General features: G+C 42.1%; 2 protein-coding genes across 3 annotated transcripts in view; one reads left to right on the forward strand and one right to left on the reverse strand.

Moving 5' to 3' along the window:
- Window positions 1–24820, forward strand: part of CDH13 (cadherin 13) — a 748238-nt gene that overhangs the window by 599417 nt on the left and 124001 nt on the right. The gene's annotated exons all lie outside the window — the stretch shown is intronic.
- Window positions 738–16734, reverse strand: MLYCD (malonyl-CoA decarboxylase). Its single transcript, XM_053987834.1, has 5 exons — window positions 16218–16734; window positions 10951–11063; window positions 9718–9874; window positions 9090–9239; window positions 738–2072 (listed from the first exon to the last, which is right to left on the reverse strand). Exons 1-5 carry the CDS (start codon window positions 16704–16706, stop codon window positions 1539–1541), a joined length of 1443 nt encoding a protein of 480 aa, XP_053843809.1. The 5' UTR covers window positions 16707–16734; the 3' UTR covers window positions 738–1538.

Raw genomic sequence — 24820 nt, forward strand, 5'->3', positions numbered from 1 at the left:
AGCCATGGGGTGCAGGTGGGAATTTGTTTGCCATGCCCAAATGCCAGCATCCATCCTGATTTTAAGGTTGGTGGGAAGAAAAATAGAGAGAAGCCCTCTTCCCCTGAGCTCTGTGAGATGTAGGCAGGCAGGGCTGGGAAATAACTGAAGTGTTAACGAAGCATTAGCAGCTTTGCTTTTCCTCCCTCATATGCTACTATCATTTCATGTCACTGAACCAATTCTCATACAATTGTCTGAGGCTCCAAGTGGAAAAAACTCATTATCCTTCGAGTCCAGCTGTTAAGAATATGGGATTATGTTGTATTTCCATCTGCAATACAGCAGAAGCATTAGCTCTTTTTGAGTTATGGCCAGGAGGATGCAGATTTAATTGCCCTCATAGCTCCTCCTGCTTCAAAATAAAACCATCTTTCACAACCATTGCATTTTCAGAACTCTTTCACTTGAAGTAAGTGACCTGGTTCTCTCAAACCTGAAGAGTTTAACAAAGAGAGGGTTCTCTTGCTCTATTCCTGCCAGCCAAGAATGGCTTGTATGTGTTTATACAAGCAGCTGAATTTCACCTTGAAACCTGAATTCTAAGGCAGTTGAGAAAGATTAGAAAGCCCAAGAGACTGGAGCCAAGCCCTGATCACTGTTTAAAACAGGAGTGCCCTGAGTGTCCACTCTGTGGTGAAACTGCTCTCAAGGAGGGTCACTAAGTGAAGGGGGGAGATGCTGAAATCCACAAAGCATGATTTATTGAGAAAGTTTGTTTTATTGGTTTATAAATCACACCTACCTCTTTATTAAAAAAGCTCTTTATCAACTTAAAACATTACCAGAGCCAACATATAACATACATATTTAGAAATTCCTCACCTGATTCCCAACTCTGGCTTCGTCTCTCCTGTCTGAACACTTCCTTATTGCTCATTAAATTTTAGCAGCCAAAACATGCAAATCTAACATAACATACCTGCTGTACTGAGATCTTGATTTTTGAACATTAGTGCAAGGCTTTTCCACGCTCCAGCAAAGCAAGAGTTCAGTGAGTTTTAGATTTAAACAGGAAAATACCAGGAAGTTTTACATGAGATTTTTCTGAAGGTGCAAAAGACAGATATTGTAGGAAAAAAAAAAAACAAAACTGTAGATTGCTGTTTTGATAATATATTTGACCCAAAATTTACCTTTATTCCAGGTACTTTGGTTCTCAACAATCTATAGCAGCATTTTGACAGAGAAGTGCAGCTCCTTTCAAAAACAGCTTAAATAATTTATTACCAACAGAGTAACGTTGGCTCGGGTATTTTCCATTCAAGCTACCCCTGGGCTGTACCTGATGAAGAGGATTTTACTCTCCATTAACACACAACTCCAACCCCTCTGCACACACCACAGGTGATTCAACCAGGTGGAGTGAGCAAGACCCCGATAACCCAGGTAACCCCGAGCACATTTGCCCTACAAGGTACATTGTGACTAAAGACACTGCAGGTGAGTACAGCCCTCAGCAGTGAGGAACACTCACTCTGAGTGTTGCTGATGCCCAGCTACAGCTTGCTGTTCTGCTGGAACTGGGCCACCAAGGCCAGCACCTGCTCGGAGGCTCTGACCTGCTTGGAGCCCAGGTACAGGGCACTGTTGGAGGCTGTCTCCTCCAGGAAATACCTGTAGTTGACCATCATGCCACAGGAGGCCCCGATGCCCCGGGGGCTCGTGTCCCCCATCCAGTTGATCCTCCAGAGCACCGAGCCGTTCTGCAGGTGGAAATTGGCCACGGGGTTGAGGGCGTAGCCTCGGTGCTTCTCCCCATACAGGTACCAGGCACAGAGTCTCATCAGGGGGGAATGCAGCACCTCAGTCAGCTTTTCTGACCTCACCCACTCGTTGGTGTTCAAGAGTTTCTTTAGTGTGTCGCTGGTGGGGTCTCCTGTGATCTCAGAGATTTCCTCCCATTCAGATTCTGTAAAAAGTTCATTCCTTCCCTTTTCTTTTGTCTGGGAAGAGAGGAGACCAACCAGCCATTTTGTGAATCCTGGGATAGGTGAAAGTGTGGAAAAAGCTTCTATCTGAGGAAGTTCTTTCTGTAGACAAAAGGAGACAAAAAATAAATCATGAGTTTGGTCATGATTGACACAGAGAAGTTGGAGTCAAAGGGCAGCTGATGGCCTTTGCTCTTTGGCAAGTGAAAACCAGGGAATCTGAGAAGGAACTGATACACATGAACACAAAAAAAAAGATAAAAAATCCTCCTGGCAGTAACAGATTAGTGATGAGAAGGCACCGGGAGCACACAGAAAATTTTACCACTGACTGAATCCATTCCTCACACACCATCTCTATAAAAGTACTTTTGCAGTACTTAACACCACTGGGTTCTGCTGTTATCCTTTTACAGGCAGAAATAAACATAAAATCACAGGCTATAAAGAAGTGATTCTGAAGAGAGTATTTTTTTAAATAGATATGCAAGTTTGGAAAACCATTTCAATACTATTTATTTTTCATACATAACTTTTTTTTTATATCAAGGGCATTTATTATTTTAGTCTATTGTAAAATCAAGAGGTATTATATTTAGATTTTTATGGAAAGAAGTATTTCCTGAAGTTTTGAATGAAGTTCTTTATAAAGGCCAGCTACCTTTAATGATATTCCCTAAACCAGCAAGAAATACAAAGTGTGTGAATATGTTTTTAATGCAAATGTAACACTTGTTTTACCCATGTAAAATTTCTTCTCTACTCCTACTGATTTCTGATTAAGCACTGCTAACTGTGAAATCATGTAAAGCAAAACATACATAAGGAAAACTGTGTTAGTTTTGGGGCTCACCAGTGTGAAGAATAAAGTCACTGCCACTTGGAATGAACACAAAATGGACCAGGCAACCCTCCTGGAGGAGTGGGGAGCCAAGGAACAGAGAGAAGATAGAGCTGAGCTGAAACCACCCCAGTGTTGGTTTAATTACTGTTGCAGCAGAAGAAATGCTAAGAACCAAGACATTCATCAACATTACAGAAGCATCTTAATGTCAGCAGAAAATTGTCTTTAAATGACTACAAATGGTGCTTTTTCTACCTCGAGGACGACCGAGGTAACCATTAAAAAGCCATCAGGGCTCAGCTGGCGCTGCCAGGTTGTGTGAGCTGCAGCTCCTCGCTGCTGCTGAGCTCCACAGCTGCCACCTGCAGCCTGCTCCGGGATGCTGCAGGGTCAGGGATGCTGCAGGGTCAGGGATGCTGCAGGGTCAGGGATGCTGCGGCCAAGCACCATCTCTGATATTCACAAAACCTCCTCCCTTCCCACAGAGGCCTCCCAAATATGGCCCTGCTGTCCTGTGCCTTCAAGCACTGTCTCACACAGCCAGCCCTGCAGTTTGGTGACACAGCCGGGTCACCTGCTCTGAGCTGAAGCTCTTTGTAATTTAGATATGTCAGCCTAAGAATTCTTCTGGGACCTGGCAGGGACAAGAAAAGCAGATCAAGTTACACCTTATCAAAAAACACCTCATTTCATCTCCTTAGAGAACCAGATAAAGAAAACCAAGCACATTATTTCCTAAAAACATTCATTTCTGTATCTTATTGAACAAAACAGCATTTTTGCCATCAGAGCTCCCAGGATATCCTGGCTGGGTCATGCTCACAACTGCTACAACTACCACAATCAGATAGTGAAATTCTAGTAAAGAAGTAGAAACTTTTTTCAGGTTTCCACTAAAAGACACGATGATATTTTATTTTTAAGAGTAATTCCAAAGCTGATGTCTTTAAAACCATCTGTGAAATCGAACCATCAGGTTTCCTTGCATGTGCATTTCATAAAATTAAACAGTTCCTTTACAGACATCTTTTACACTTTTGTTTTGCTCCAGAACAGAGCTGACAGGGTTCTCACTCAGGAGCTGAGTACCCTGTTATTGCTTTCACAGGATAACAATTCCAATCTCACCTGCAGAGCCCAAGGGCACCTGTGCACCACCACGATGACAAAAGGGACAATGAATTATTTCCTCCCTTCTCCATGTGGTAATAACAACCTGTGCAAAGTTCCTAATGAAAGAACTGACACAGATTCCTGGGGACACTGACTGCTCCTTGGTCATCACCCCTTTCAGGAGTGACCTGCTCACCAAGGCAGCCCCAAATACTTCACAGGAGGTTAGCAGCTCTCACTCTATGAAAAACACAAAATGGGAAATTGTGGGGTTTTTACTTCTCAGGACAGATAAGATACGGGAAAGTGACCCCATTTTGAAGGTACAGTACCAACTACTACATATCTGATAAAAGCTTTATTCAGAAGCTTATCTGAGTCATCCAATTTCTCTTGGAAAAATAAATAAATGCACTGGAGTGAGCACATTTATGTTTTGCTAAATTCAAGTGCTGGTTTCTAAGGCTATTGGTGGAGTTCCATTAATGTTTACTTTCCCGTCAGAAACCCACAGACCATTAAGAAACAGCTGCTAGTTTTGGTTCGGGGTAAATTTTTGTGTTTGATTGTTGCTTTTTGTTGTTGTTTTCTTTTTCCTTTCCTTGCAGAAGAGCACAGATTTCTCCCATTATCCGTATCTCATCTGAAACTGTCTTGCACTCTGAAAGCTGCAGTCCAAGGTCACATTTTTCATCAATGAAATCAAAGCCTGTTTTGGAAATTATGATCTCCCCAGGTCACCTAGATCAAATTAAGGTAGCAATTATCAACAGCCCAAGCAGAAAGCTAAAATCTGCCACCAATTGTTGAGCATTCTATTGAGTCACACAGCAGCTATCAGTTTTCTCTCTCAAATGCCACAGGCTATAAAATCCTAAGCAGTTTTCTCAAAGGCTTCAGCACAGTTATCTGTGTCTGTCATCTGCTGACTGAATTGCCATGATGTACCTTCTGCAGAGCCACAGACTGCTTGGAGTAGCTATGAACACATTGGGAATTAAATGTCTGGCTAATGAGAAATCCATCCACCTCCTCGTTCACCAGCACCTATCAGCTTGCTAGAAATGATCTGCCTGCGCCCAGTTTGGGGTTTGTTTGGCTTTTTGTAGATGTCTGAAATAGTTTCAAAATCCAATTCATTTCTGGGAACAACACAAGCTTCAATTTCAGAAATACAAGAGATCATTTTTGTTGCCTGCTCCCTGCTTTATATACATTAATATAAACAAGAGACTACACAGAATGCCTACACAGCCAATTTCCTGATTTGTAGAGGGAGAACTGGGATCAAAGTGGTATCAGTGGCCTAATGAATTCATCCCAAAATAATCCCAACAGGATACGCTCAGAAACAACAGAAGCCTGTACACAAACCCCTTCCATATCACCAGTGTGGGAAATTTTTGTCAAGAAATTGCCAAAAACAGAATAACCTGCTCCTGAGAGCAGCACGGTTTCTCCCAGGATGTCCCTTGTAGGTGACACCAGGTCCAGTTCTGATCTCCAGAATATTCCCCCCCCACCCCTTTACCCAATTATACAGAACAATTCCTGTGGCAAATGCCAAATCTTAATGTCCAGGCAAAGGTTAAGGATTCCAAATGCAAATTGTGCACATAGGGGAAACTGAGAACCCCATTTTGTGCCTCAACTTCATCCATTCTCCATCTGCTTAAATTAGTGAGACCCAAAAGCAGCAGCCATCAATTTGTACACAGAGCCTCAAACTAACAGTGCTCAGTGCTGTGGTGTGAAATCCTCATCAGTTTTCCCAACAATCCTAAGAAAAACCCATTTTCAAGGAATGCTTTCAGGAGGGAATCAGCGCTTGGCATCCTTTGAAGGTGAGAAGTTCTGCCCACACATGCTCATGTTTAACAGAGTACATGACCAGTTCAGGCAAATTAGCAAGAAGATTTCTAAAAAATTAAATCCTATTGTGATTGTGTCTTAATGAGATACAAAGGAGTATGGTACTACCTGGATTTACAGCCATCATTTTCTAGTTTAGATCAAGGTTTCAGTGCAGTTTTTTGAAATCCTGTCAGATGAAGGCTTCCATGCAGAGGGGTTCTCAGCACACTCCTAACTTTGTGCAGGTCTTTTCCTGCCCTACTGATACACATTCATGACAGGTCCAATTTGGAGTGTTCCTCATGAAGAAAGACAGCTGGGATTTCAGGTTGGAGGTTACAGTGGCACTTACAAGTAGAAGTGTCAGAACAGGTTATCCTAAGGTAGAAGTTAGGTAAAGGATTTTTACTGGAGGATAAAAGAAATTTTAAGAGCTTGCAGCACCTTGGGACAACACAACTGAAACAGTATGCTGCAGATCAAACAGATGTCCCACAAAAGTTAATTCAAATGCAAGTTACAAAAGTGTCTTAATCATCAATTTAAATGAAAAGAAAAACAAAATCCTCAACCCTTTCAAATGGTCTTCTCTTCCCAATGCCTTTTATTACTAGCTAAATTAAAGAGAGTCTCAATTTCTGTAGCCTGGAACACTTGATGATTTAGCAGCACTTCAAAAAAAGATTTGTTTATTGCAAAGCCATGCAAAGGTGATATAAAAAATCCTCTTCCTATCAGAGACCTCACCCATCTATTTTTACAAAGGCTGCTGAACATGTGGCTTAATGAGATGTAATTTTTGACCCAGGCCTTTTTTGCTGAGGCTGGATTGTTTCAGCTGCTGTCACCAAGTCCACTCAGCACTCCTGTACACCGTTTGTCCCTCCTGAAGTGACTGTAATTCTGCTCCCAAGAATTATGTCCAACCTGAATAGAGACAACCTTGGCAAGTCCTTTGCTGCACCTGAGCAGAGAGAAAGAGCACATGTGTGCAATTAATCCACAGAAAAAGGGCTTCCAGAATTTTGGGAGCCAGGCAAAACAGGCTGCCAAGAGTATTTACTCATTGCCTGCCCTGCCTTTGGCCTGAACAACCCTGACTTTGTAGAAATTCCACAGTGGAAGTACTTTGAAGCTGAAATACAGAGGGCTTCTCTCCTCTGAGGGTGAGGTCCCCTGAGATGGGAGGCACAATGTTTGCAGCTGAAGCTGGCCGAGGAGGCCTTGTAGAAGAGCATCAAACCATTGTGGGAACAACAGGACAAAGATTTAGGGTCACTTCACAGATGCAAAACGTGCAGTGGGAGATGGTTCTTGCACCATTCGAGACAAACTCGAGGACAACACTTTGGAATGAAGGTGGAGAAAGTGTGAAGGAGTGGAAAGAACAGCAGAGAGAAAAATATGAACATCAAAGAGAGAAGACAAAACTATTAAGAGAGCCATATCCCCAGTGGATAAATATTCCTGGATTATCCTTTCTATCTTCTTTAGCCCTAGAGTGGTTCCATTCCAAACAGGAATGGTGTAGGGGCAATGCACAGAGGTTCTTGTACCTTTAATCTGTGCATACAGACTACACACAAACACCTCAGTCCACATCCAATTTGTCACACAATTTCCTACCAGCACGTTTTTCACAACACCTTTAAGCAGTGTAGGAAATTTGAGTAGGGAGGAAGATCTCCACCTTTGGCATTGCATGGAAAGCACTCAAGTTTTCAATATTAAGAAGTTTTTAAAGATTGAGGGATTAATTTTATGATTAAAATGTATTTAAAGGCGTCTCAGCAAAGGGTTTCCTTTGATAAACACTGAAGAGGGGCTGGGTTTCAAACACTGAAATGTAAAAACTTTGCCATAAGTATAAATACAAAACACACTCTTCTGTTGGACACACTGAATTTTAAAACCTGCATTAGGTTATCTAAGCATGATGTGTCTGTTTGCCTTTATAACTCACAACTTAGCTGGTGTTGCAAGCAATTAGTGATGGACAGATACAATGTCAATAGGGTTATTTTATGAGAGCAACTCAATTATCCAGAAATTATTTTTCAGATGTGAAAGCAGATAACTGCACGAATTTATTCCAATTTCCCCTCACTCAAGATCAGACAGATGGCATGGCCTAATTATACCTGGACTACTGCACTTTCAACAATTAATCTAAAAACCATTCCAAAAGCAAGAAGCAACAAAATTCAGCCAAAATATCCATTAAAAATAAAATAAAATAAAATAAAATAAAATAAAATAAAATAAAATAAAATAAAATAAAATAAAAAACCAAAACTACTTCAGGGCAGTCAGCTATGATTCAGCAATTAAATAATCTATCACTTTCTGGCAGTAGAAGTTTAGAGCATCCAATTTTAAGATATTTTAAGTAGAACTGAAGTTCTAAATCACAGACAGTTTTCCAGACAGCCTTACTAATCCAGATGTGAAACAATGAATATAAACACAAGTAGTGATCATTACTTTTAAGTGGTAGATTTGTCAGCAATTTAAGTAGTAAAGACTGTTAAATAAAATGAGGTTCTCAGTGCAGGAATGTGACTGGCTCTCTCACACCACTCTGTACATGAATTTTCATTCCTTTCTCCACTTGCTTGGAAGAAGGTTCTCCAAGTACTAAAGCTATTAACAATAATCCCTTAGCCTGCAATGATATTATCTAAATTCACAAAACTGACTGGCAGGGAGTAAAAGATTCTTTAGACTTTTAAGACATTTTCTTTACTATATTTCAAGACATACCAGGGCAAAGAAATCTGTCTCCTTTTTATTTTTCTCAGTAGATGTATTCAGGGCACACAGGCACACTGCATAAATAACCAGTGGCAATTCAATATAACAAACAAAGCAATGAACTCATTAATGACCAGGAAGTGTTTCTGTTCCTGGAGCAGATGTAAGATTTTGGAAAAGGTACTGTCAGGTACTTTGAAGAGAGAATATCTTGATCAGGCTCTTCCCTCTCAGCTGAGAGGCAGCTGAATTTTATCAGAGCAGAACAAGGCGGTGTCAAAGCCACCTTCAACAGAAATGTTCTCATTTGACTTCGGGCAACCACACAAGGAATTCACACAGAGCATGTCAGCTGTGGAACACAATCTACATCTGGCAGACATCAAGCAAGAGCAGGAAATGCTCCTCCTGCTCTGCACATCTCCAAAGGCTGCTCGGGGAGCAAGTTCCAAATGCAGGGGATGCCCCAGCAGCTCCTGGGCCGAGCAGTGACATGAACTGGGAACTAAACCATGCAGGGCAAACAGACCCTGAGCCCCCCCTGGCACACCCACCTGCAGCTCTTTGACAACTCTTTTGATGAGGTGAGTCCCAAGTTCCACCCCCTGCAGGCCCTGCTGAGTCAAACTGATGGAGTAGAAAATTGCTGTTGTGATTTTGTCTGTATCTTCTGTCTCTAAAGGTGGCACTTCTTTCACTATGGCCTGGGAAAATAAGGATTAAGAATAAAAAATGTTAATAATAGTTATTATCAGCATTATGGGGAGGTTTTTCTTTTTAACTTTTAAACACTTTTCCCCACTCTTTTATTCATTAACAATAAAAATCTGATAAAAAACTAGGAAGAGCTGCTTATTCATTAATAAGTGCAGAGAAAAATTGTAATATGGTTTAAAGTTTTCAGAAGTAATTGCACCAACTTTGAAATGTTAGTCTCATTTTCTCTAGATATTTCTTATCTTTTCTTATTCTCCTTGCTCTTGAGCAAACCCTCAAAATTTCAATTTACATAATACACAAGACAGACAAAATACCCCTGTAATTTTTACGAGCTAATTCTCTCATCTCTTAAAAGATGAAACCAAAGCAAATATTGCCAAATTATAGGGAATTGTGGATTTTTAAATAAGCACACTGCAATTTGAGCACTTTGCTGTGTACTAAGTGCCTCAGTGGCTGTACCTGGATGCTGCTGGAGATGTCACTGGTTAGTGCCACGTGCAGGACAATCAGTGGCTCTCCTGGGATGGCACAGTGAGAGAAGAAGTAGCACCTTCTGTAGGCCCCAACTCGACGCTTCATATCAACCCAGTTCCTGACAGGGTGCACAGCTTCAGAACTCAAGGAGAAAATTGAAAAATAAAATTGCTATGATTGGTAATTTTTTTTATCACCATTATTATTATCATCATCATTATTGTTATTCTAATTTCATTTAAAATAGAGGGTTAGCTGCTCTACAAGCTCAGTGCTTTTCCCACTGATGTCAGTGACAAAACTTTCCAATCAAAAAACAAGAATCAGGATGTGAATAATGTAAAATTGCCAGCAAGCTGTGCCAAAGTGGATTGTAAAGGAATATTGCACACCCACTCACTAGTGTGTTTGCCAAATTACCTCAAAGAGTAATTAAATATTAGTAATTATTTTTATTTGGAAAATTCAGCTTGTACAAGTTCTCTTTGTCTCATCAACACTTAACTAATGTACTTTCAAAACATTCTAGAGATTATTTTTTTCTTCACGATTTTATACAAAAAGGTGGCCCACCACATAATGTAGTAATTTTCAACTTCTTCTCAACTTTGACTATTTGAAAATATAAAACAAATATATCAGAAATCAGTGCTGTAGATTCACAAATCAAAGCTGTAGGTTCACAAATCAATGTTACAGATTCAGAAATCAATGTTGTAGGTTCAGAAATCAATGTAGGTTCAGAAATCAATGTTACAGATTCAGAAATCAATGATGTAGGTTCAAAAATCAATGTTGTAGGTTCAGAAATCAGTGTTGCAGGTTCAGAAATTAATGATGTAGAGCACACTGCATAAAAGCCAAGGTGCTTCCTTCACATGTAGTTTACAGGTGATCCTGTGCATCTCACTTCCAGCCAAAAGCACTGCAGCACCTCTGGGAATGTGGGAAGAGTAACTGAGAAAGTTGGAAGGAAAGACAGCACTCTACCAGTGCAGTGTGGGAGCTACAGGATCAAATTATGGCACAAATTATCCCCTTTACTCTTTACTTCAATCTGTTTTTAAATTGGGCTCTACAGACTGTTAATGCAAGTAGTTCACAATTATACTTTGCCTTCAGCTCAGAAAAGCAGAGTCTTGAAAAAAGGGAATCTCTGCAGTCCCAAGCATTCCACCACCTCTTCATCAAGAACTCCTTCCAGCCTTTAGCACTTACTCACTAATTTTCTGGAGTACTTCACAAGGTGACTGCCACGTGACGCGCTCCAGGTTGAGGAATCCTGTGCAGAACCACTCCGAGAGCATGTTCTTGAGAACTCCATTCATTTCCTGCAACAGAGCAAAGGTGGAATGAGCTGCTGAATAAGCAAGGTAGAACATGGAAATGTGAGTAAAGATAATCTTGCTTGACTCCAACGACAACACTGGGAGCTTAAAGGAAACTCATGGATCTGCTTTAGAAGATTAACCACAAAATAGTCCAGGACTGAACCAAGGAAAATCCTTGAAGGGATTGTCTGCAGTGCAATCAGGGACAGGGAAGGTCAGGCAAAACACCGTGGACAAGAAGCAGATAATGGGTAGAAGGTTTTGAGCACACTTGACCACAAGGCTGCAGTCTCACAGTAGCTCAGATTTCAATGCCATGGAAATAACTTTCAACAGGATGCAGACAGAATTTTTCTTCTCTAAAAACATGAAAATATTTGAGCAAGAAAAATAAAACTCAGCAGCATAAGACAATAGAACTGGAAAATCAAACCAGCTTTGGAACAGTATGAGATGAAACCCAACTGCAATGTCAAACCCTTTCATTGTCATAGTGATTCATTGTAACTGTGATTTTTATATTCCCTACCAGTTTCCTGCTGCCTGTATTATTAAAGATTTCCTGTCTAAATTTATTTGAATTTAACAAGTATTCTTGAACTCAGCACAGCATGAATATCCCTCAAAGAGATTCCAGAGCTTGTTCTGCTTTCTTCCATTTGCCTTGTACACAAGACAGTGTGATACCAACTTACCAACAGCCTGATCAGAAACCTGGGCTTACCTGAAACTAATTTAATAACCATTTACTTCAGAACAAAATCTCCTCATCTTCCATTCAAACTTTCATTAAATAGCTACACTGCACATAGAAGAGATAAAAAATTTAGCTCCAATGTACTTTAGCTTGGTACTTTAAAGAAAAACAACTGGAAAAAAACATAAATTTAATCAGAAAACGTAAAATATTTTTTCCTAAATTCAGATGTAGTCTCAGGACTGTCATAAAAAGTAAAATTATTTCCTATTATAACCTAATCAAGATGAAAGTTGCAAAGGCACTTGTCAAAAGACAAACATCAAAGCAGGTTTCTGCTGGCCAAAGTAACTGCTACAAGTATTCCAAGACTGAAAAAAGGACAGGTTTATTCCTTAACATACTAGGAAAAAAAAAAAAACCCAGAAGAAACAGCCATTCATCTGCATAGAACAATTCTGTCCTCCATGATGTTTTTTTCAGTACCTTTTTTCTAAACAAACATATTCTGATCAGTTTGCTTATTCTGACTTTAAGGCACCTCCACTGTGAATTCTTTTTTCTGCACAGCTCTGAAGTTTTTAGATAATAACCATAAATCACTTTGGTCAAATATCCCACAGTGTAGTGGAAGTCTCCAGGCATTGCAGGATTGTTTGGTTTGTTTCCTTTTGTAGGGGCACACTGTAAACCAGAAAAACAAGCTGGGGTTGTGAGATGTGGGGGCTATGGAACAGATTCTTCAGGCTCTCTTGGCACCCTTGTGCTTTTTGAACAGCAGTTCAGCTGCACTGCAGCAGGCAGAGAGGGAAGTGCATGGCAGCACTCCTGCTGGCAGCATTTCCTCGTGCTGCTCTGCAGCTCCTGCAGTCACAAGGCTTAGGATGAGCTCAGGACACTCATCCTGCATGGGAAGTGGGACAGTGGGAAGCACTGCAGTCATGAGTTCTGCTCCTCTGAAGGTTTAGCAGGGATGCCAATGGAACTGAGGGCAGTTTGCATTACAGAGCTGCTGCAGCTCCAGGGTGCAGCTGCAGAAAAGCAATGCAGTAAGCAAAGAAGAAGGTGGAGCACATGTGCTTTCAGTAATGATTTGGGGAGAAAGAAATATTGTTTATGGGGAATTACAAGTCAAACAACCTGTCAGTTGTGAATAATAAAGTTTTATAAAACAACAGGGCACTGTGCAGGAATTTGAATGGCTCCAGGTGGAAGGGACCTGCCACCATCACTGAGTCCAACCCCAGCTGGGCCTGGAGAACAGGACACAGGGAATGGCTTCAGGCTGAAAGAGAGCAGGCTGAGATGGGATATTAGGAATAAATTGTTCCCTGAGAGGGTGGGGAGGCCCTGGCACAGGTTCCCCAGAGAGGCTGTGGACTCCCCATCCCTGGAATGTCCCAGGCCAGGGTGGACAGGGCTTGGAGCACCCTGGGACAGTGGGAGGTGTCCCTGCCCAGGGCAGGGGGTGGCACTGAATAAGGTCCTTTCCAACCCAAACCCTTCCAGGATTCCATGATTCTGTGCTGACAAAACCTTTCAGTGCAGAAAGACATCAAAGTTTTCACTATTCAAAACTGTGTTTAACTCAAGTCATCTAAACAAGATTCTGGCTTGTGTTTAATACCTCAGTGTACAGGACATTTCCAAAAAGCTTCACTCCAGCAAGGCCAGGCTCAAGTTTGGGTCTCTTATTTTGCAGATTTAGTGGCAGGTTCTCTCATTCTGTAAATTTAGTGGTGTGTAAATTCTTATTTTCATTTCTGAGGCCTTTTTAGTCATAAAAATTACATCTGCAACACTTCATTAAGAAGAAAAGCAAACACATTCATTATTCAGCATCTCAGTCTTAAATTTGAGCAATAAGACACACTCAGATTAGTATTTCAAATTACCAGCTATACTTCAATTTCTGCTAGCCAAGTCTAATAAATTGTGGTTATTTTTTTCTCGTTCCGTGTTCTTGCTACGAGACAGCAAATTACAGCCTTTTTAATCTTCACATCAAGTACCTATTTCTGGGACAACAAATTGGAAAACTCTTATGAAAACCTCCAATTAATTATTTTTTATTAAGAAGAAATGTTTCTCTGATGAGGGAACCATTTCACTTTCCCTCTCAAGCTACTAAATAAAATACTCTTCACAAGAGTTGAGCTTTCCCATGTTTTTGGAATGTTTGAAGTTTTCAACTTGATTTATTTTTTTTGGTACTTTGAAATACTTGGCAATATCAGAGTAGATCTGTGCTGGGGGGGTTGATTTGGTTTGTTTTGGGTGGGGTTTCAGGGTTTTTTTTTTTCTGTTGGGTTATTTTGTTGCCCCAGAAACTACCTTCAGAATCTACATAGAGAATATTCCTTGTGAGATACTGGAAGAATATCCCCACCAGCAAACCAGGATTCAATAGTGACACCAATTAAAGGGGACTGGTTTCTGCTTTTTTATTGCTAATAGTAATTACTGCAGTGCTAATGGCAGTGCTGAAAACTCTCCTGGCTTGTGTGGTTTATATTATTGGACATATTAAAATTAAAAACATTATTTCTTCCTCCCCCCCCCCCCATTTCTGCTCATTTGGACAATGTGTAAATTGTGCTCAAGCACCTTCAAGTGACTTAATCACTTAAATATGATGTTTTACTGCTATCTGTTGCACAAACACAAAACAGAAATCATACATCACCCAATGTCTGAGCAGTCTGAGCTGCTTTTATGCTGACAGTGCTGAGAAAATAGAAAAATATTTCATATTTACAACACAGCAATGGGCAATCCCAGTTTTAATAGGTGTTTCAAATTACAAAGTAAAAACTAAGGACTGACTAAGAAATATTTTAGATAGCTTGAGCAAAACCAAAATCCCAGGAGGCCACATAATACATTCTGTAATTCTCCACCAGCATCAAGGAGATCCATTTAATTTTATTCCCACTTTCCTTGTCAGTGCAGACACAAATATACAGAGGTTATAAAACTCTTGTTGCACATTTGTCTTTATGTTAGAATTGAAATCAACTCCGCACTAATGAAATGGCTACACAGGACTTTTGATAGGCAAATACCAAACACTTTTATGGACAAACTTTTAACAATGATGGTGCTTCTTTTTTTTTTTTTTTTTTTTTTTCCACTAGATCAACACAAGACCAAGATTACAAATACAACCCAACCACTGCTTAATTATGGAAGGTTTATAGATAAATCAATTTGACAAAAATTCTCTCTTTTTCATTATAACTTTTGCCAGCAACTTGAACTTTTCACTGACTTTTTCTAAATCATATGGAAAGATGAAGAATATTTTAAAAGCAATCGCTGGATGATTTGCTGCCTGAGATCATAATGTTGTGAATTTTTCACCAGAGTCATATTTCAAGGGCTGAAATAAGCAAAGTGAAGTAAGCAAGCAAAATGTAATAAATCTCAAGAGGAAAATGCTGGCACAGGAAAAGTACAATGTTGCAGGTGAGTGGGTTCTGAACAGCAAGAGGAAGAACCGCACCCACGAAACAGATTTTCAGCAAATATCACTCTGTGCATTGCAGGAGCTCATCAGAAATTCAACTGTTTATAAGGACAGTGGAAAATCAGTGTCCTGTGGTGAAAAGAAGGAACAGAACACATGAAAAGAACATAAGAGAGAGAGGACAAAAATTGAAACAGCGCCATGAAAAATAATCAAGCCCAGCTCTGCTGTAAATTAACTTTTACAACAATGTTTTGTGTGCCAGCACTTCCCAGTGCCACTCTATTGCTTCATAGCAGGGGCCACTTCCTTCCTGAGTGTCAGACAGGCAGCTCCCTCTGCTGCCATGGCCTGGGGAAAGGCTTCACTCGTGTCTATCCAGAGAATTATGGAATCAGTTATGTTGGAAAACTCCACCGAGTCCAGTCTTTGACCAGCATCACCTTGTCAACCACACCATGGCACTAAGTGCCATAAGCAGTGGTTTCTTGAACATCTCCAAGGACGGGGACTCCGCCACCTCTCTGGCTCTGTTCCAGTGTTTAATCTCCCTTTATGCGAAGAAATTCTCACTGATGTCCAAGCTGAGGCTCCCCTGGCCCAGCCTGGGGTCGTTCCCTCTCCTCCTGTCCCTGTTCCCTGTGAGAAATCCCGATGCTCCCGGCTGTCCCCTCCTGTCAGGAGTTGCCCAGAGCCACGAGGTCCCCCCTGAGCTCCCTTTCTCCAGGCTGAGCTCCCTTCCCAGCCCCCTCAGCTGCTCTTTATCGGACCTGGCCCCTAGACCCTTCCCCACCCCTGGACCCACTCCAGCACTCCAATGTCCTTCCTGAACTGAGGAAAGCTCCCATAAAGCCCCCAGCAGCGAACTGGGTTCCGGGGACTGGTTCCCAGCCTAACGCCGCTCCAGGAGCAGCACCACGAGCAGGAAAAGCCCCAATCCACATCCCCCACACCACACTCCCTTAGAGCCACCCGGGCCAGCCCTCACCTTGACGTGGGGCCCATCCACCGCCTTGCTCGCCAGCCCCTCCATCAGGTCGGCCCTGAGCTCCACGAGGAAGCGCAGCCCGCCCTCGAGGCGGCCCAGGTGCTGGAAGAGGCCGCGGTACTGCGGGTTCAGGTAGTAGCGGAGCCGGTCCTCGGCCTGCAGCAGCGCCCCGGGCTCCCTGCGCTGCTCGCGGGCCTGCAGCACCTTGGCGGCGGCCTCGGCCACCCGCCCGTGCTCCACGCCGAAGTCGCGGGCCAGGCGGGTGAGGAGCTCGGCGCGGGGCGGCCCGGGCTGCAGCGCGCGGTAGAACCGCACGAACTCCGCGCCGCGCAGCTCGGCGGGCGGCGGCGCCTTCTCCTTGGTCTCGTAGGGCGGCAGCGGCGGCACCGAGCGGCGCAGCAGCTCCTCCATGCCCGGGGAAGCGCCCGACGAGAGGCGGCGCGGGCCCCGCGCGGCCCAGAGCAGCGGGCGCGGGCACAGCCGCCTCATCCCGCACCCCGCCGCAGGCCGCGGCGCCGCCCACTGGGCCGTTCCGCGCGCGCTGATTGGCTGCGACCGCGGACTGACAGCGCGTCCAACCAATGGGAAGTGAGGAAAGCGTGGCGGGGCTGGGGGTGTGTGAGGGGTGTGTCGGCCGCCATGTTGAGTGTGGCGCTCAGAGGTCACGGGCTGCCCCCTCATGGCCCGGGGATCCCCCCGGCACCGCCCTGCCCTCAGAGTCCACCGGGCTGCGCTTTGAACCGTGGACTCATATCGGACACGGTGCCAGGGTCAGGTTGCACGTTAGGAGGAATTTCCTCGCAGAAAGGGTGGTTGGACTGTGGGCTGCCCAGGGAGGCGGTGGAGTCACCTGCCTGGAGGGGGCACTTGGTGCCGCGGCGTGGTCGAGAAGTTGGTGTTCGGTCACAAGTTGAACTTGATGATCTCAGAGGTCCTTTCCAACCTAACTGTTTCTGTGATTCCGTGAACCATCAAGACTGGAAGAGACCTTTAGGATCATCCAGTCCAAGTGTTCAGCCAGCGCTGCCACTGTAACCCTTAAACCACAGCAACAAATGCCAGATGCAGACACCTAAACATCTCCAGGGATGGTGCCTCCACCACCTCCCTGGGCGGCCTGACCTCCCAGCCAATGAATAAATTCTTTTCAAATACCTGATTTGAATCTCCCCTGTCTCAGTTTACGACCTTACACTGTTCACTGTATCCTCCCTTTGACTCCCGTATTTCCTGCTGGGGCATGCTGGGTTTGTGGAGCACCACTGAGCACCCAGGCTTGCACAACTCTGAAATAAATCATTCATGTGTGTCTCGAGTGTGTCAGTATTGGCTTGGTGCACACCAGGGAGCAAATCTGATTTCTTGGGGAGCTCCCCGATGTCCTGAGGAGGCTCCTGGAAAGCTGCTGATATTTCAGGGATCACAGCCCCAGGCCAGCCCTGCTGCAGTTTTTGCTCTGAAACCACTGCATGGAACAACACAAATTTGGTTGTGCAATTTTGAGGCCACAGACCTGAGCGTGGCCTGTTCTTAAAGCCCTGTGGCAAAACACTCGTTATGAGCCCAAAGTCCTCTCAAGTGTGTCAGGACCTTTTGTGAATGAAGTTAAACATCTCCATCCTGCTCCCAGCTCAGGCTTACAAAGGTAAGACTCCTTTGGACATTAAGGATTTGCCTCCTTTAGACATTAAACCAGCAAAACACACAGGTCATGATGTCAGTGAGGTTAGAATTGAGCAGCAGTTGTCCTTAGAAGCACAGGGAATTGTAATTCTCAGCATTTGAAATGAGAATTGAGGAGAGAATCAAGCCCTCTTTGGCAGTGAAGAGATAAAAATCTGCCTAATTACAGATTTTAGAACAATATGTTAGAGATTCTCAAGGAAGGGGACAAAAGAAAAAAAAAACAGCAGTATAGTCCTAGGGAACTGAGGGTCATAAGATAAACTATTATACCATTAAGGGAGGGAAAACATGACTCAGAAGCATTAAAATATATTAAAAAGACTTTTTAAAAAAGTTTGAAACTCATTAGCAATGAATTAAGCTTCAGAAAATCCCTTCCCACCTTTAGAAATTTATTTTCAGCTAAATAAAAAGCCTTCAAAGTTGGCTGGTCAGTCCTTTCCTTCTCCTTCACCTCCCCAGGAAAGGGCTGCCAAAAAAGCCTCTGTCTATGGCAGATTCCCAGGATAATGTCTTTGGAGAAGAGGAGTAGGTAAGAGCTTCCACCAAAAATCATGATGATATTTCTATATGCACTCTTTATAGCAATTCTACAGTTTTAAATAGGGATGCATTAGACAAGTACAACTTTTTCCATTTGAAAACTAAAATAAAACGTTTTTAGCCACGCCTCATAAAAAGAGGTGGACAGACTTAATTTTTTTTAACAGAGGAGAGCTAGAAAATGAACTTTTCCTTCCATATATTTAATAATGATCTTAAATCTGCTGTGCTTGTTCAAGGTATGATTCTGTAATAAACTTCTTCACAATCTGATGCAGATTTGGTTGACATAAGCCCTAATTGTGTGCTAAAATTAGTCTAGTTAGTATTTTCTATTCAATGAAAGCCTCGTGGACCAGCTCAGTTTCTGATTCAGAAATTTCAAGAAGCCTGAGATAGAGATGTTAGCACAGGGGGAGAGTGGTGATGAAAGATGAAGGTTCCAACCTGCCAGAAAATGGTCAGCACTTCTCAGGATCAATTCCTTTTAAAAATCCTATATAGAAATGCTTCTGTTCTTTCTATTTTGACAGCACTCTCAGATTGGCCTTGGGTAGGATTCCTGCAAGAACAGAGCTCTCTTGCATGACCCACGGCCGTAAAAACCAGCTACCAGCATTGTTCATCCCCAGAACCCTCTGTGGTGCAGCTTGTAAGGCTTTGTCAAGTAAGACATTTCTTTTGAAACCTTCTACTACTTCTTTTTATTTTTTTTTCCCCAGGGAAAACTTACTATCTGCTTCGGCTGCTGCATGGAAAATGAAAACACATCTCTGTCTGTCAGGGCTTGAGGGCACCACGAGATGTCAGTGGCCCTGCCCAGCCTCACCTGGGACCTTCTCCATGGGTTCAGGAGCCCCATTTCAGCTCAGCCTGGGGGTTTGAGACCCTTCTGCACAGGGCTGCAAGGGCCCCTCATCCCAGATTCCAGCCCCTCTTCCCCAGATCTGCCTTGCCACCATGGACCTTGATTCTTGAAAACGTTTATTTCTGAAAACTGAATGTTATTATTAGAAAACTGGAGATTGAAAGAGCCTAATTGCACTTCAGTAATTGTAAATTTTGTCTCTGAGCAAAAAGAGAAGCTAATAAAAGATGGAAAGTCAATTTGATTCCAAGTCAATCTGATCCTCTTTTTTTTTCTTTCTCTTTAATCTGTTCAGATGTTAGGTAAAAATAAAATACATGCCCTGGATTCTCTGCTCAATAATTCCACTATAGCAAAGACAAACTGATTTATGATGGAGATGCAGGTAGTCCCGTGGCTTGGGGTTTGTTTTGTTTCTTTTCTGTATTTGCTCTTACATGCAGAGTGCCACATAAATGTATTTAAGACAAGAGTCTGAGCTGAGAAACTGACTGTGCTGTTATTCAGGAGAATAGGAGAGCTTCAGTTCACTTCAAAAGAAACAAGATGGAGCCAATGATTTCCAATAAATCTGTGTTTGTGCCTGCAAAGAGCTCATCCAAGGGAGATTTGTCAGGAAACATCTGACAAAACCCTACCTATCCTAAAGGTGGCTTATTCTTGTAATAACACGGTTTATACACAAATTTCTCTTTTTGAGTTCTCAAACTAAAGATTTTTTTTAAATATCTACTAGAAAACATTAAAAATATCGACGTGATCACCTGAAAACCAGCCCTGAAATAAAAGGTCTCTTCCTCTGTCTTGCTTTCACCACAGTGCTTGCAGTGGGAGAGCAGAGTGGGAAGCTGTGCAGCAAGCTCTGAACACATTTTGTAATAGCTCAGAGTTTGAAAAATTACTCTAAATGAGCGAGTATCCCATTTTGAAGAGTTCATAAATCTCACAAGAAAGCAAACTTGCTGTAGTTACTGAGCAAAAAGCAGGATCTTTTCAGCTCTTTGCTCTGCTCTTCAATTATTCAGCCCCTCCAAACAGGCAGTTCTGAGGGTGGTTTTGTTCCAGCTCCCCAAGCTGGGTGTTTAAAATGAAACAGCAACGTTCCACTGTCAGAGCTGTAGGCAGTGTTTAGCTTTAATCTTAATTTTATTTAAATACAACATTGTTTTATAGAATTACCTGGCTTTAGGCACAGGAGGCTTGTACTGAGAGCCTGCAAGATCAGCTCTGTGCTCACAATTGCAGTTTCCTTTGGTTCTACCTGCGTTCAGGATTTCCTTCCTGAGTTTTTCTTGTTTAATTTGCCTGCACTGAGTTGTTCTCCAGGTAATGACACCAAGTACTGAACAGCAGAGGTGTCTGCCTCTGAAATCAGATCATGGGAATATTTGTTTCACGTGATTATTCTCTTTCTATCCAGCAGTTCTCTGAAATAATTATGAACCTGAGGATTTTTATTTAGGGCGCTGTAGAATCAGAACTTTTATCATAAAACTCTGTTTCTATGTCTTTTTTTTCTACCAAATTTAGGAATATTTATAACTGACAGTGGACCATTTCTAATGTTTTATCAAATATTATATATATATATTTAAAAGTAAAACCAAAGCTCTTGGAGATTTTAAGAAATGTCTGGAATATCTCAAGGCATAGTTAAACTGATTGTAATATTTTTTTTTTATTTTCAGCCATGGGTCCTAAATACAATGTTGAAACATGTCAATATTCATATGAACATTGAATTTATTTGCTTAATTGTCTGATACTCAATTTTGCTGTTACGGGGTTGATAGTCAATAAAAGTGGAATATAGTACATGAATTTACAAGTCAGTGTACTTCACCCTTGTTACCACAGAATTCTTGTAATTATCACAGAGACTGCCCCCACAGAGGAGCAATCCAGCCACTCTTTCCCCCCTCTATTTATGTTGGTACCATGAAAAAGAGAAAAAAAAAAACCCAAATTTCTCTTTTAGTATGAAAAACAAAAGGTAAATGTTATCCAGAGTTGTTTACCCACCACCTCTTTACAAAAATCCCTTTTCTTTTTTCCTAATTTTGTATTTCCTCACTTGGAAAAGTCTTCATTGGTGATTCAGTTCCTAGATAAATCTATTAACATTTACCAGCTCATTCAGCTCCTTGATATTAATTCTTGTTCAGGCTTAGATGGCAAATTAGACAAAAATGAGGCTAAAGATTTAAGCAGATACTTTTAATTATGTCTGGCTCTAATAGAAGATGGACAGAATCTTACAGGGCAGAATATTAAGCTACTTTCTCCTGCATGAAACTTTTATGCTTACAGCACAACCCACTCAGTGTAGTAGCAAATTCTTCCTTATTGCAGTTTTTTCAAGCTGATGTTTGTAGTTTTTCTCCTTCATTGCTGAGGCAGATTTTTTTTTGTGTGTGAATTTGGGCATCTAAGTACTAAATGAAATTCCCTTCCAGCCTGCAGAAAAAGGAAGAAGGCTGGGTGTAAGAGTGAGAAGCTGTCTCCCTGTTCTCCAGCTTGCAGTAAAAATTAGATCTTTAAACACCCTGCAACAGAGAGCGAGGAGGAAGAGGAACAGAGGACACCAGGAAGAGGAAGCTGCAAGATTCCAGTATGGAGGGAATCTCACTAAAGTTGATGAGAAATTCAACAAAACATTTGTGATTCTTTGGGGAAGGACAAAACTTTTCATCTGCTGTGGGGCTGAACTCCCTGGGGCTGTGCCTCAGGCTGTGAACAGTGCAGAACCCCACAGAACTTTCCACTTTTCATTGCTCTCTCTTTTTTACCTGCTTCATCACAAAGGAGTGGGTGAACAGCTCCTTACAGAGCAGGAGTCTGAGCTGGGCAGTGCTCAGGGAAATACCTGCAGCACTGACAATCCAGGTGTTTTATTGGAGTCAAGGCCTGCTTTCTGTAACTGGAACACCTGGGAGGTGTTGGCTTGTCCATGAGTGACCTTGGCACTGCCCTGCCTAACCAATCTCTTTGTGCTTTTTGCTAACATCTCTACCTCAGGCTTTTTGAAATTTCTGAATCAGAAATTGAGCTGGTCCATGAGGCTTTCATTGAATAGAAAAAACCAGCTAGATTAATCTTAGCACAGAATTAGGGCTTATGTCAACCAAATCTGCATCAGATTGTGAAGAAGTTTATTACAGAAGTTTTGCACCCCACTCCAATTCAACTCCAGGCATGGACTGAGTTAAAGGAGGAGGAGTTCAGCTTTCAGCTTGCTTATTTACTGGGCAAATGTTTCTTTTACAGTTCGTGTTTAAGCCTACAGCGATGAGTATAGGCTGCCTGTTATAATCCTATGCAAATTTATTTAGTTTCCTGTATGCTAAAAGCATTCATTAGTTTTAATAAACACAAAGATTGGGAAATCGAGAGCTGTAATAATTGCTTTACACAGCATGGAACTTAATAATCAGGAAACAAACTCCTTTAAAACTCTTGTGTTTATACTACTGGCAGTGAAAGTACTGCTTTTACACTGTTGTCTTCAACAGATCTGATTTTTAGTGTTGCTGGAGTTTCCTTGAGGCAATTAGTTTGGAAGATTATCTGTTGGAATCGTTGTGGTGCGTGGACTCAGTTTAATGGCAGAATGCTGACTTGCTTTGTGACATGGTGTTATTTCATAAAGTTACCAGCAGCCTTAACAGATGTGTAATGCTGCAGCTGAGGCACTGAAGTGTTTACAGTGTTCAGTTTGCGTGTAAATCCAGGAATACAGAAATTGCAAGGATGTCAGAATTTATGATAGCAACCTATTAATCTGTCAACAGCTCTAAAGGCCTCTAAAAGCTCAATTACCACAAAGGTGTCTCCACATTATTCCCACAGTTCTGGAGGAGTGAATCACAGTGAGGAAAAGGTGATGTTTATTTTGGTCATTTCGATTGTTTTCTGTGCATTTCCTACACCCTGTTTGTTTTGTTTCTTAACATTTCTGCAAGTGTGGAATTAAAAAAAAAAAACAAAAAAACCCAAACATTAAATCAATGCTCTGTCAGCCAGTTCATCTAATCTTTTAAAGTGATGTTTGCAGAGGAGCTATTCCTGGTGAATGGGAAATACATCGGCTGATCTCTCTGGGTTTATTTCTTCAATCAGTGGTAGGAAAGAGGTTCTTCCAGAAGGTCACTAAATGTGTTCCTCTCTCCCCACCAGCTGTAGGAAGGTGCTGCTGTCTCAGTCAGTGCTCTCCAAGCAAACTAGCCAGCCTTTATTCCCTTACACCTTCAGGTCAGGACAGGAAATTCTTATAAAATCCATAATTACCATGGACAAGACACAGTCCATGGCCAGTGGGCAGAGCTTTCCCTCAGCTCCAGAGGAGGAAGCCTGGGACAGCTCCTGAACCTGAGCAGCACTGGAGGTGTGGAGCCATCAGCCAGGGCCCAGTGGCTGCTGAGGTAATTATTGCCAAACCTCTCCATCTTTCTTAATTAGTAGCTTTGTTCTCCCTGCCAGCAACAGATCTCATCCTAGTTTATGTACTAATAAAATGCATTTCAGAGAAGTGCTGCAGTGCGCCAGCCCCCAAGAGTTGTGAAGAATTTGCTGTGAAGGATTTGCTGTCAGCCTGGAGCCAGCTTGTCCCCATCTCAGGAGCTCCTCCGGCAGCTCAGAGCAGCAGGTGCCTGGGGCTTGTCCCCACTTTCCAGAAGGCTTTTCTCCTTGTGCTCTGTGTTCCACAGGGAGCAGAGTTTAGGAGCAGCCTGGCATCCAGCAGCACTGGCATGTGGGGAAAGAAGGAATATTCTCTGAATTTTAAATTAATATTTTCTGAATTTTAAATTAAAGATGAATAGTATCTGAATTTTAAATTAACATCTATGTCAATTTAAATATTTTTTGAATTTTAAATCTTCTGAATTTTAAATTAACATCTATTAAAGTACTGCTCTGCCATTGCTTAGAGATTTAAATACTGCTGGAGTAGAGTTCATTGTTCTCATTTAAGCTTTTATTGACCCCAGAGAAATTGCCCACAGCCTGGAACACAAGAATCTCTACTGTGCAGATTTGTATTTCATTTAATGTGATAGTAAATACAGTTGTATCAGAGGGGAGAAGCATCTTCAGGAGCCTTTTCTGATGCTGCAGATGGCTTTTTGCAAATACTGTACTGGTGGCTGGTGAAATCTCTGAAGGATGGAGTAAAATAAGTGAGGGCCACAACCTCAATTTACAACACACAAAATCAGAATTGGAAAGGCTTTTTGGGAAGGCACTGATTTTGTGAGTCTTGGTGTGTGTCTGTGTCTGTGCCCTTGTAAATGAGTGTGTAAATGTAAATCCCTGAGGATGTGCAGTGGTCCTGCCCTGTTGCAGTAAAGTAGAAAAAACATAAAGGCTTCATAAAATCAGGCCTGCTCTCCTAGAATCAGTGTCTGGCCTTGTCAAGCTGGCACTTTGCAAGTTCCCCTGTGAAAGCAATCCTGGTGTGAGCACTTGGTGAACATCACAATCTGTTCCTGGGTAAAAAACAACCAGC

This window comes from Vidua macroura, chromosome 11, assembly GCF_024509145.1.
Source record: "Vidua macroura isolate BioBank_ID:100142 chromosome 11, ASM2450914v1, whole genome shotgun sequence".
NCBI lineage: Eukaryota > Metazoa > Chordata > Aves > Passeriformes > Viduidae > Vidua > Vidua macroura.